The sequence below is a fragment of the Macrosteles quadrilineatus genome, unplaced genomic scaffold (assembly GCF_028750875.1).
Source record: "Macrosteles quadrilineatus isolate MER2022 unplaced genomic scaffold, UCM_ALF_1.0 Scaffold_9__3_contigs__length_116548681, whole genome shotgun sequence".
Classification (NCBI taxonomy): domain Eukaryota; kingdom Metazoa; phylum Arthropoda; class Insecta; order Hemiptera; family Cicadellidae; genus Macrosteles; species Macrosteles quadrilineatus.
In genome coordinates this window covers 79709498-79723893 of record NW_026542602.1, presented here as the reverse complement: position 1 = coordinate 79723893, position 14396 = coordinate 79709498, and the positions used below count along the sequence as shown (strand labels likewise).

The following is a 14396-nucleotide window of genomic DNA, read 5'->3' as shown; positions in this document are numbered from 1 at the left end:
ATGAGAATTCAATCAGTTCTGTTTGTTTTGTAGCTAGGTACGAAAGACTGAGTTCCACTTAATATTCATGAAAGTGTTCCAACAAGTTTACACTGTTCTGAACAAATCGACATCGACGTCATCCTCTCCTGTGTCTGGATGTTTTGTCTCAATATTTTTTTCTTAGAATCATTGTGTTCCATTTCAACATAACTTAAACAAGATATAATCTTCCCAACGATATTTACTTAGCCTTAGAAGTGTAGTTTTTAGCTTTAATAGCTATATGTATCAGACATAATATATTACTGTTAATTTTCTTATTGCATAAGACCTATTGTCAAATACTTACACTAAACATACGGTTCAGTTATTCTAGTATTACTTGGACTATTTTATTGTTTACACTCGATAAGAACTCAATTTTACTAGTGAGACATTTTTATCGAAATCACTTTCGGTAAAGAGTTTCATAAAAGAACAATTTATGGGACATAAAAACATTTAAGCTAAAAACAACATTAGTTGAATTAATGAGATTGTCTTCTTGAAAATCAAAATAAAAGTAACATTAAAGGAAAATAAACGGGAGAACGGCCACTAAAGTGAATAAACAATCTAGGAAGCCATGCGGAACTGAGGCCACTACAAGAATTGCATTGCTATTGACCAATTCCGCAGAAAACAGCATCTCTTCCTGCAGATTAGGTTCTATAAATGCTACTTACACAGAACAAAAACTGGATCTACTAAAAGTTGTCCTGAGCAAATATTTATAGAAAATCATCCAACTAGAGTTTATCATAAGAATTATATTTTGAACCCATCATTTATTTGTTGTGTTTTAAAAATATATGTTCGTGACTATATAGCTTTTTATACTTACCTAGATATTATATTGTTTAATATAATTATAACCATATGTTTCAATTTATCAATAACTAATAAACGAACTATCTATCATTGGCAACTTATAAAATTTATAGCAGAGATACAGGTACTAGACTTTAAAAGATATTGACCATGTTACTTAATGGTATTAAAACTTAACTGAAAATGGACTTCAGTACCCATATGTTTTAGTTAAATGTTTGCAAAATATTATTAAAGAAATTAGGTTTCGTAATGTTGACTATCGTGATCTTATTTAAGTCTTGTTCCAGGTTTTTAAGTTTTAAACTGAAGCCATGTAGAGTTATCAAAATATTTATTTATTCACTTTTACTTTTTATAAATACATTGATATATAAGACCAAAGGCTATACTCAATCTCAGTGGAAAATATCCAAAGTGAGGTGTAAAATCAGCTATGCGTAGTTTGTTTAAAATTTGTAACAAGACCAATTTTATCCATAGCACCCTCTTGACAAAATACAGCTATAAAACCATGGTATTTTTCAAATATTCATTAAACTCAGTTTAATTATAACCAATTTAAAGTATTTCCAAATCACCTATACCAATATTAAAACCACATTAATTAATTAATTTAATTTAATTAATTGATTAATTTATCTTAAACAATCAAACAAAAACAGTATACACTTCATATGCAATACTCCAAAAACAGATCCGGCAAACCACAATATACGAGACACCAAACCGGATGTAAAGCTGTTTTGGGATTTATCAATAACAATTAACCTAGATATAAGGATATCATTATAGATGCCAAAGTTGATACGTTTGTCCCTTCCAGCCTTGTCAAATAACGAATTGCATTTGTTTGAGTCAAACTTTTATGAGAGATATAAAATTGTGCTGTTCAATCATATGTCTTTTATGTTATTAATGAAATAGGTTTATCATTTACAAATAAACATTCTTAAAACCAAACTAAATACAACAGTAAATTTACTGATTAAATTTTGCTAAAAGAATAAATAACCTGTTAAGGGGGTCTGGTGGAATTTTTAAATAGGAAAAAGCTGGAAAAACATATCTTGTTTATAAACGTTTTTTTTTCTATGCCAGGGTCATTTTATGTTGTTTCTCTTTTTGAGAAACATGCTCGAAGATCGAGGTCAACATGCTAGAAGTTTCATACAATGTATCTTTTGGCTTGAAACGAGAAAGCTTAGCTTAATACAACTCAAGTGGTGGCTACACTTTTCAGAAGTAAATCTTTACCAAATAAGGTTCAAAATTAGATTACATAACCTATGTAGTGCTATTAGTTGTGGGTTTCCTTAACGTATTAGTGTATTCGTTTATGGGTTTGCATTTTAAGATTGCATCTTGCACTACAGCTGTTTGCCTACCATTTTTTAACGAGGAATACAATATTTTAAAGCACAAAATCGTGATAAGTTGTGGTTTTCAGCGTTACTACGGTTGTCACAATGTGACAAAGTGCTGTCATAAGCCTACGACGGAATATGAGGCTCCATATATTAAGATTGCTTATAAAATGAGGCGTAAAGCTGCGACCCACTTCGCATCGTTGGAACGTAAGTAATATAAACTTTACCTCATCCTATTGCTCTTTTATGTCTTTATGTCTTGTAGGAAAAAGAAACGGCAATGTCTTAAATCGTATATAGTAAAACGCTATAAGTTCTATCTAGTGTACTCTACTCAAATATCTTTAGACCTACATTTGTGTGGACTAGCTATTGTTGTATTTTTTTGTACAATATAAATTTAGGAAAAAGAAACAACAATGTCTTAAATCGTATATAGTAAAACACTATGAGTTCTACCTCGTGATTATACTTTAAGTTGAATAATCGTTTAGTTTCCAAAAAGTGCGAGATTTGTATATAGTTTAAAGGTACATATCGTTGGCAGATGTTTTAAAAGATTATCTTACAGTTTTAGCGTCCATTTGTGTCAATCCTAAGCATCCAGATAGATGTATTGTTAATTCGACCATTCTCTACATTATAAAGTGACCAGTATGGGACTTCCATAGAGTGAATATTGCTCAAACTCTCTTACGCGCTTGTCTTAAATCATCAGATGAAAGAATGGAATATTAAAATATACATTACGGTTACCCATTAAAACAGAGGACACACCATTAATAGCGATCACAATGAACATAACAAGAAATATATTTATAAAAAAAATAATCGTGGCCTAAACAAATAATAAATGCGCTGATCTGTTCTCAATATATATATTTTTTATTAGTACAGTATTACAAATGATAACATAATACATAATGCCACATTTATAGTTATCGAATGGCAGTAGAAGTTCTAATTATTTCCCCATAGATATTAAAATGATAGATCTTATTAAGATAACTGAAATCGTATCACTGAAGCGATTATTTAAAAACAATCATTGTTTCAGATTCTACGTATAAGGAACCATGACACATATCGTAACGCTTTGTGTTGTTTCGACCATTGTTCATGTGGTATGTGAAAATATTTGACATTCGAAAAAATAAATAAAATACTAGCATTTAGTTAAAAGTTTAAAGACTTAATTCTATGGAAATTATTTCTATCCTAGATCAAATATAACTGAGCATATTTTATGAACTTTTAAAAGGAGTTGGTTAAAAGAATTGCCAAATAAATTAAATATTCTTATTGAATTAAAATTATTGTTATTCTTATCAGGAAATAATAAAAACAACTCCATAAACGTTGTGATAATAGGGTAACGATTTGCATTAAAAATAATAATATTGTTTAATTCTATTGAGGGAATTAAAATTTGGATCAATCTTGAAATTCAATAAACAAATTTAACTATGCAGGCCTATTTATAATTAAACTGCATATATAATTAAAATTTCTAATATTATTCCTGGTTGCTAAGGTGGCGGCAAGTGACGACTATGTGTTCTACTTCAAAAGAGCAGACTTCTTCCATTCAGACATTCTGCAACAGACGCTTCCCCAGTTGGATCACACCGTAGACTCCCTATGTGTGAAGATGGAGGTCAACTGTAGGTTTACTCAGGCTATAGAAGAGTGTGAGGCTCTGTACAGAGCAGCCCCTCAATGTATCACTACTCAGGATAGGAAGATGATAAAGGTATGGACGGCTAACAAGGGAGGACAATTTTTTGAAAATTTGTCTTTAGTTTTTAACTTGAATTAAATAACCGAATACATATTTATAATTAGATCTCAAGGTTTGCATAGCAATTCACAGTGTCATTAATATGTTTTAAATCATCACTTATACTGAATTAATACCAAGTACCAAAATTAATGGAGGTGTTTTCTAGATACAAAATAAAGGTTATGAGCGGGGGATAGTTATACAACTATTACTGTTATGAGACTAACCTAGTTAAACTAAAGCTAGTAAACTTTAACTATTATTAGTGCATTTATGTATTTAGATTTACCAATTCAGTGCAAATTTAGTTAACGATATTGATTGTGCCTCTGAAAATATAAACAATATATTCTACATGCCTCTGAATAAATACATAGTATAAATAAATGTATTGTTTTCATAACTATATTTTTTGTAGCTGTACATAATATAGTTTTGTATTTTTATAAAACATTTATTTTAAGCATTGTTCTAATGACGCATTCAACATAATTTGTCCCCTTAACCTTAACGTAAGGGCAAACTTAACTGTAGTCAGCAAACCTAAACACACATTGGACCAATAAAGTTAATCCTAAGAGTGAATCTAGAGACCTTGATAAACTGAATTTAATGGACTATTAGAAGCTACATAGAGCAGATAACCATATAATCTTTAAATAATTGACAACTATACAAAAAGTGATTATAAGTACTAAAAGAAAAGTAGCATTGTTTAGCTAGATTTTTTGTATCTATATTTTAAAAAACATGAAAATGTATACTAAAATCTAAAGGTTTACAAACTGTGTAGGAGGCAAACAGATGGATCATACAATTATAACTAACATTTATCAGATTTCCCACGCCTTAATCGACTTAGCTAATACTTATGCCTAGTTAAATAGTATTACTTGTGATCCACTGGTCATGTCTTTATGGGAATCAAATATATTTTCAAGCAGTGTGTTGATTTTAGGGTAGTAAAAACGTTGCGTGATCTTGGATGATTACTTTTCCACAACTTAACCATTGCGTGAAAATGCCCAATAAAATCCACTAATTGGAAACTTCAGTATACAATTTATGACTGACTCAGTTTCGGCGTAAATACCTGAATATAAATTCCAGCCAATCAGTTGATTTATGACTTTGCAACTGTGTATTTTGGTTAAAGTAATTAACAAATAGAAGGCTTATGAGCTTTGATGTCACTTAACATGTGACCCATTTTAAATGGGCAATTAATTACTATTGGTTTTTATTTTTGTTCAGTTTTTGAAAAATAATATAACGTTCCAAATATCATCGTAAACGTATTACTTGTGATTTCTATTCTATTTAATTAATATGGTACTTTAAAAATAACTGATTAGATGGTTTCAACAATAAAACATCACACGATTAAGTTAGCAATCGGGGGAAACCATTTCCCAAATTTTAAGATTGTATTCATGATGTATATACCATACTTGTAAAGTATATTGATACATCTCTTAATAATTATTATTTGTTATTGTCCTTGTGTAACGATATAAATTATAAATATAAACATGTTTCCTCCATCAGGAAGCAAAATCTGGCTTCGTCAACTCTCGAGAGAAGTGTGTCAAGGAAGCCAACTGCAAAAATGAAGTCACTAAGGCTGTGGAAGAGGCGGCGATTTCTATCAAGAAAATAGACACTGATAAACTAAAGGAAATCACCACTTGTGACAAGGACGACCAGTGCAAATATACGGTGAGTATAATTTCTCACAGATCAGTGGTAAATTGCTAAGTGATAACTTGCAGTTATATTGGCATTTCATTTATATGAAAGTTCAACAGTTTTTAAGACACATATAAAAAAAAAATTTACGATAAGATATTGTGATTTTTTAGGACCTCATTATTTGTTTGAAAATGACCGAGTAAGAACTTTTACCATTTCTCTAAAGAGTAATTCAATTTGGATTTCTATCAAGATATATGTATGTTCGAGGTAAAAAGCAATACATTGTTTTGTTTAAATTTAACCCAGCAAACTTTGACATTTTAAGCATTAAATTACTTTTTATTGTTCAGCATAATGATATCCTTATAATGTTAGAAGAAAAACTAGGTAAACGTGGTAATGGCCGAATAATGAGAAGGTCACTGGTTAAAATGTGAGAATATGCTTAATATTTTTCACAGTTCGTAATCAGCCCCAGCTGTCTCTGATAATTGGAAGTTTAAAAAATTTTCTTTCTAAAGAACCAATTTATTTCAGAGAATAAAAGCCTCCAACTGACTTATGATTGCACATGCTTTCAGGTGTACAACAACGCACACAACGATATTTTCAACCTATACTTGACGACCCGGCCTAAACTCCGTCTACTAGCAGATCAGGACGTGGCTAGCGGTGACTGCGCCGGTGCTATAGTCAGCTGTATGGTAGCAAGCAACGCAGAAGCACTGCGCAGATTATATGAAATCAGTGCGCAGCTCAAACAATGCCAGCAAAAATATAAGATTGGCCAATCCAGCATACTCGGTGCTAACCCCGGCTACATACATGCACCCGAGTTCTTTGGATATCAGAGTTGATTTACATTTTAACTGGTACTGTCTTGATCTAAAACTGATTAAGTATTCAATAAGATATGTGCAATAGCCTTAGGAAGAACTTTTTAATTCAATGATACGTAAATAGTATCCTATGAACTATAAAGCCAATAGTTGTGTTTTATTTATGTAAAAATAAAAAAAAACCTAAACCACTAAAGGTGTGAAACAGTAGTAGACTATAAAACCCAAATAGCTACAACACATTTTACAATGTATAAAAAGTGGAATTATTGACAAAAGAATAATAAGTAATACATTTATACTACTTTTTAAGAAACAAAGCATAAATGATGAATAAAACTTTGCATTTACGTTGTCCTACAAGTTCAATAAGAATAGTACACAATTGAATATGAAAATGAATATTGGTATGTTTATAGTTTGTTTATTGTTGAAAATTGCATTAATTTGAAACTCCATTATTACAGTTTTACGCATTCAAGATAATGTTTTATGTTTAATAGGTAAACGCAGACCTACTAACTCCAGTGTATCTAATTATAATGTACTTTAAAACCTAATGGTTAAAAATCAAAGAAATGTTTTTGAGAAGATGCGCATGTTTCCCACTGTACATAAATAAGTACAAACGTACCATAATCAGGAAAACTGTGAATCATTGGGGTTTGTGTTAAACAGGTATATTACCCCTTACTACCTTCCACTTTTACCTTGGGACTTGAGACGCATATAAGTGTTTTTATGTATTCTGTAGCCTCGATTTAAGAAATAATTTAAATCAACTTTATTTCATATGCATTTTGGATCTTATAAGGATTTTAAAATAGCTTTACTTGTCCAAAACTAATTCTTATAATTCTTTAAATATTCAAATATTTTTTTTCAGTGTATGTAAGAACAGTGTTTGTCATAGATGAAGCTCAATCACAAAATTTTTATGGTAACACATTATACTTGAACGTGTCTACAGAAAACTAGTTTTATAGAAATCAAACAATATAACTAGGGTACGAATAAAAACAATTATTTAAAAGTTCATAAGATAATCAGTAGAAATAGTTTTGAGGGGCCTTTCGTTGTAACAAGAATTAAAACTTTTAAGTATAATATATAAGTTATATAAATTATTTAAGATGGGGACGCCACAAGGTTCGTATATTAATCCAAATATTTGTGAAGGATGTGTGTAGAATGAGTAGCAATATTATATAATAATGTGTGTCCTTTAGGATATTACCGTATTGGCAGGGGTGAAAAAATCATAATATTTTTTCTAAGCTCATTGTAAGACAGGCTAAATGTTTGTATTTGAAGAGTTAGGTTAGTTACAAGGATGCCTTTGTTACATGCCCAGCAAGACTTGGTATTGGTTTATCTTTGTTTAAAGGCTGATATCAATATCCTAGCTGTAATGGATCAAAGTTCTGTAATGGAAGGATAGTGCACCACTCTGCCTCAATAACAGCCATTAATGGAAGCAGCTTCCAGCACAGACTTAATTGAAGAGTATACCTCTAGTAAACTGTATAAATAAAAGTGAATCACAACAAGAGAATTTCTAAACGAGCATTTATCTTGTATCATCCTTTGAAAACCAATTTCAGAACAAAAGGAAATTTTTGTACTAACTATATAACATGGACTAATAAGGTAGTTTTAACTAAAATCTTTGAAACTGTTTTGAATCATATCATGATTATACAAGACCCATCTGGTAAATATTCTTTCCTGTATTTTTTTGAAGTTGTATCTAAATTATTCCAGTTTCAAAGCATAGCAGGTAATAGCGAAACCGTTATTTATCTAACGATAGTACGCCCCTATTAACACGTGGACTAGATGCTATAATGCTGATTTTTTTAGTCAAATCTGCGTCATTTTAAACATACGGGTGTTAGCGAAATTAAAAGAAATATTTCTGAGAAAGAAAGCCAAGAAGAGCTAATAAACTAATGTTTAATAAAATGACGCTTGAGAACATAGGAAGATTTGTCTAAAACCCTCAACTTCAACCCATATGTGAGGTAAACAAAATGGTGCTATGGTATGAATTTTGGTTTTTATATTACTTCATAGTAGGGGGTTTGGATTAAAAACTGTTTAAATTAATGCATTTTGAAACGTGTGTTTAAAAGTATTCAACGATGATTAACTATCAACAATTGGCTCTTTAGTTTTTTTATAGTATTGGTTAGATTAATTTCAAGTGTTCTAAGGATAATTTTAGAGTGTTGTTAATGGGATAGTACAGTTGTAAGCTTTAAATATAGATAGAGGTTTATATATAATATGAATTATGTGTAGCTAATTATTTAGGATCAATTATGTGCTACAAGCTTATCATATTTTCCTACGATAAAAGCTCCATTTTGATACACATTTTCCATTGCATGGTTGTTTGGCTTACACTGTTTAGTACAGGTAAAATAGGGTTTTATAAACAACAAAATTTGTACATTCATGAAATTTCACCTGTGAGTTACTAATAATATGAGAAATGAAGATCCGATGAGTCCCCAACATTTTGGGCGTCCTAAGGCCCTTTTTGGGGCCCTTTTTGTTCCGAAGGGCCCTTGTTCCTCAATAATTTTGTTTTTACGTTTAAGGTCGAGTGAGGTGTGGTTTTCGATGGTTTTACTTATTTTGAATCGATTGGGACTAGTTTTAAGTGTTTTAAACCACTCCATACAGGGTTTTTCGAAATATAAATACTTTTTACAATATTTAAACATTTATTCATAAAGTAATAAAAATAGTTACCTCCATGCTCTATATAAAAGGAGATTATTGAAAATAATTGTAATTCTTTACTACGTAAGGGAAAAGGATCACAAGGAGTAAGAGAACATAATTTAAAAAAAACCCCGTCACAGCAAACCTGCAGACCTAGCGAATTTCCGTTTTACTTACTTGATCTTTAATTAAATCTAAAATAGCATTGCGTTTAACGATTACCTAGGTTTGCTGCTACAAGGAGGCTAATAAAGTGTGTTTATAGTAAAATATTAATAGCCTAGTATAAAACAAATAAATTTGACAAGTTTAATCAAGATATATCTATAAACAAACAAACAAAATCATTTTACACTATTCTACATAAGAATAACATGGGAATTTTAAATTTACAATTTTAGTATTTTTATCCGTAACTAATAACCATACAAAAACACGTTAATATACTAAATTATTTGTTTTTAAGCTATTTAAAATGCTTTAGAGAAAAATTGGGAAACTTTGTGTTTTTAGGGTAAAGTAAATGAGAAAACTCAATTTTTACCCCATGCACCTCGTTCCCATTGTTCAGGACAAAAATGCTTGTACCGACAATGCTGCTCTGATGTCTTAGTGCTGTCCTGGTCGTCATAACCATCAAAGACAACCGTACTTGTATTGATTGAAAATAATTTTGAGGAACTTAAGATACAAGTTGCAAACGTCAGTATGTATGAAAGGAGTTTTTGCACCACATTGTTCGTGCTTTAATATTGGTGTTGCCTGTTCTGCAATATGCAAGGTTTGTAAAGGGGAATCCCGCTTAAACACCAACTTAGACAAAAACAGTAAAGATGGACAAGTTGCTAAGAATAGTAAAATTGTTAATGAGTCGTCTGAGAATAATTATTGTGATGATGAAATTGTAAAGAGATATACTACGGAAATTGTAAAAAAATAGCTTTAGTTTAAGTAAATTTTTAGTTTAAGTCATTTTAATATGTAATGTAAGGTTTAATAAAAATACAATCGTTTAATTTTTTTATAAATGTAAAAAAAATTAACTTAAATAACTACCTAAGAAAATACATATCAATTTGAAATTGGTCTTAATAGATTTGCATTAAAAAAACACATTGAAAGATTATTCACACCACCTTAAAAGTTGAAATTTTTGCGTAGTAACCTATGTTATTATGTTATAGTGTAAAACTTAATCCATACCCTTTTACCCACCATACAACCTAACCCCCCCTTAAGGGGGATAACTTATCCCCCTTTAACTTCCCATATAGGAAATAAGCTATTACCGAAGGTCTTATGGTAAAACATAGACCCGAAACCGATTTACGTTTTCATTTCGATGCCCCCAGAAGCCTAAAGCACCATCCACTAAAAATATTATATATGTGTTTATATACATATATATAATATAATATATCCATGTTATATATGTGTCCGTAAACATGATAACTCGAGTAATTTTGGTTCAATTTTAACAAAACCGGCATAATCGGTCCCAAGAACAGGGTTTTATGTGGTAAAAAATTGTAATATTTGACCCTCAAAAACAGAAAGTTTCCCAATTTTTCCCTAGAGCCTTTTAAAGAGCTTAAAGAAAACAAATAATTTAGTATATTAACGTGTTTTGTAAGTGTATTAGTTACGAATGAAATTCAAATATTGTAAATTTAAAATTCCATTTTATTCTTAAGGAGAATAGTGTAAAATGATTTTGTTTGTTTGTTTATAGATATGTCTTAATAAAACTTGTCAAATTTATTTGTTTTATACTAGGCTATTAATATTTGACTATAAACACACATTGTTAGCCTCCTTGTAGCAGCAAACCTAAGTATTCATTAAACTCAATGCTATTTTAGATTTAATTGAAAATCGGGCAAATGAAAATTCGCTTAGTCTGCAGGTTTGCTGTGACGGGGGTATTTAATATTTTCTCTTATATAGTAAAGAATTAAAGTTTTTTTCGATAATCCCCTTTTATATAGAGCATGGAGGACTAATTTTATTACTTTATGAATAAATGTTTAAATATTGTAAAAAGTATTTATATTTTGAAAAACCCTGTATGGAGGGGTTTAATACACTTAAAACTAGTCCCGATCGATTCAAAATAAGTAAAACCATCGAAAACCACACCTCACTCGACCTTAAACGTAAAAACAAAATTATTGAGGAACAAGGGCCCTTCGGAACAAAAAAGGCCCCAAAAAGGGTCTTAGGACGCCCAAAATTTTGGGGACTCATCAGATCTCCATTTCTCATATTATTAGTAACTTACGGGTGAAATTTCATGAATGTACAAATTTTGTTGTTTATATGGAGTGTTTTTGTATTATTTTACCTGTACTAGTTACATAGTACAGTAAGTTGTCATGCTATATGGTCGACAACATGCAAGATAAACACACCTATTACATGTCAAACATATATCAGGTGTACGTCCATCATAATATGACATCCTGTCATCATGTGCGTTATGTAATATGATATACAATGTATTGGAAAGTAATTTCCATTTACACTGTGTTAAATATTATCTGAGATCTTGTAAGTATTTATTTCCAGATGTAGTATTTGACTACTGATATGAATGTTAAGATTTCATTTGAAAACTAATTAATTGCAATAGGAATTTATAGTACATGGTGTATCAAAAAGGATGGATCAAATTTCCAGCTTAAGTGTTAACAAGGGTCGTGTAAAAGTCAACTATGGCTCATTTTGAAGCTGACATCTTTAAGTTTTGTTCATTACCCTTTAAAAGTTTTCACCTTTTTCACATTTGTTGGCATTTTTGAATTTTCAAAAGATACAGTTGCAATATAAAGGTGCAGTTGAAAGCACAGTGTACTGAATGGTTTATAGACACGAAATATGAGGTGTGATTTGAGTGCACTAGAAGCTTGTGATCGATTAAGTGTATCGCTCACCGATCTCAAACATAGATAAAAACTGAAAAAGTATAAAGCAAAGGAAAACCTTTAAAGCAATATCTTTAGAAATTAGGCCATGTGTGGTCAGACCTCGAACACCGTTTCTTCTTCTTCTTCTTCTTCTACCAAATAACGGAGAACATGTAGAGGTTATGCGGTGAAGCCAAGGTAGGGAAAACTTAGAAATTTGAGGGAAGACTTATATAAAAATTAACGTTTTATATTTTAATAATACATTGTCAATGCCAGTTTACTTTTGATCCTTTCTTTTTGGAACACCTTGTATTAAAATTCCTGTATATATATTACACGTTGTAATATGTTCTAGTTGGAGGAAAAAAATTTTGGAAACAAAATAATATACTAATTTGTACGCTGATATGGTAGTAGTTGTCTGTAGCAAGTGAATTAATTTATAAATTTTCGTCCCTATAAAAATACTTTAATTAGTTATTATTATGAATACAGTTCTGTTCAAGTATTCGTGGTTATTATATAGAACATTTTATTAGACAATATTATAATTTTAATACTAAAACCATATGATTATGTTTTGTCTGCTTTATTATTACATCTCGTCTATATAAAATGAGTAACAATTAAACTCAGAACGCAGAGATCTTTAGTATTTTAGCATTTTGAGCTCAGAAGAGCCTCAAAGCAGCGCTAATGAACAGTGTAGCATGTTGAGTCAAGCTTGATACGAGTGTCGGAGGAGGAGGATGAAATTCGTTTGTCATCACCACATCTTCACACCTACTTGTAATGAACATATTCACACCAGAGAGTGTTCAAATATGTTAGGAATTTACTAACACCTACTTCTGACACATCATTAAGTCAATTGCAGTGTTATTTTTAATGTTAATTAAACATGTGTTACACTTAATCCTTATAATCAATTAAATTATTTCAAATATTATTAAATACAAATAAGTTATGAGGTTTAAAAATAAAACCTTAACAAGCGTACTGACAACAGTATTTATTTGACAAGCTTGTAAATATTAGGACTAAATATGGGACATAAATATTCATCCAGTTTACACAAAGAGAAGAGAGAGGCAGTTATGGAACACCAAACAGTCCAACATCAATTAGGGATTTGACACATTCTCACTCAATTGAAAACGGGGGTTTTAAATTTATGATTTATAGTTCTTAACAGTAGGTTTCTACAGAGTATTAAATAAAACCATAATTTCTTGTAAATTATTAGTTTTATCTCAACAGGTGTTTTTATTATTTTTTAAATAAGAGTAAGCAATTGTATTTGAAACATTACTCCCTGCAACGTTACTGTAATAATAAGTATATTTTTAAACTAATGAATCGGCAATACTCCTTTAAAAATCCAAGTGCATCTTAAGTCAAAAAGTTAAATCACAAGAATAGCATTCTGAACGCTATATACAACATAAATAATACAATCAAAATTAAAATAACTAAGGTGACTAAAACAATATTTTAAACCCCATATTAAATAATAATCACACGAACCTTTAAATATCTAAATAAATATATACTGCTAATTGAAGTTGATATGAAATAAAACGTGAATTAAAAACTAAAGGATGAAAATAATACAGCACAGAAAATAATTAAATTATCGTCCTTTTTCTATAAACTCAACTCCTCTCACTATGTACTATAAAGTCATTGCTAGTACTGTAGCCAATTTAACATGGGGATGTAATGTCTAGTAGTCAAAGGTACTATGTATACCAATGAAAATGCTTTATACTTATACTTTTTTATACTTGCACGTGGCATATGTGCATTATTTATCTGTATTTTACTTGTATTATACTTATTTTATACGTATATGTAGTACTTAGGGCTGTTTTAATAGATTTAATACAAGTTTATTATCTCAAACAACTATCAAACAATATATACTGTATATAATAATATTTAGAACAATACTGTTTAGCATTATATTCCTAAAGATCGGACTTAGGTTTATTCAGAACAATCAAGAATAACAAATCACTTGAATAACAATGTAAGAAGTTGAGATTCAACCCTAAATGTCTGAGCAGTGTTACAAAAGGCAGTTGAGCGCCTCATACTTAACCCACTGTGCTTTTATTGGCCATTATGAGAGGTAGGTACCATTTTATTGCGACATGGCCTGAATGTAGTTGAGTGAATTTATTGCCAACGTCTTTAGATGTAAAAGTGGGAT

At 30.3% G+C, this 14396-nt stretch overlaps 2 protein-coding genes across 3 annotated transcripts in view; one reads left to right on the top strand and one right to left on the bottom strand.

Annotated features, from left to right (window-relative positions):
- LOC129003128 (lachesin-like) overlaps positions 1-14396 on the bottom strand; it is a 274561-nt gene that overhangs the window by 37233 nt on the left and 222932 nt on the right. The window lies entirely within an intron of this gene.
- Positions 2403-6686, top strand: LOC129003129 (uncharacterized). Of its 2 annotated transcripts, none has more exons than XM_054431371.1 (5): positions 2403-2429; positions 3280-3346; positions 3757-3975; positions 5554-5724; positions 6282-6686. In XM_054431371.1, exons 2-5 carry the CDS (start codon positions 3299-3301, stop codon positions 6555-6557), a joined length of 714 nt encoding a protein of 237 aa, XP_054287346.1. In that variant the 5' UTR covers positions 2403-2429; positions 3280-3298; the 3' UTR covers positions 6558-6686. The 2 variants fall into 2 exon arrangements, with proteins under 2 accessions (XP_054287346.1, XP_054287347.1); XM_054431372.1 differs by lacking the exon at positions 2403-2429 and adding an exon at positions 2734-2752.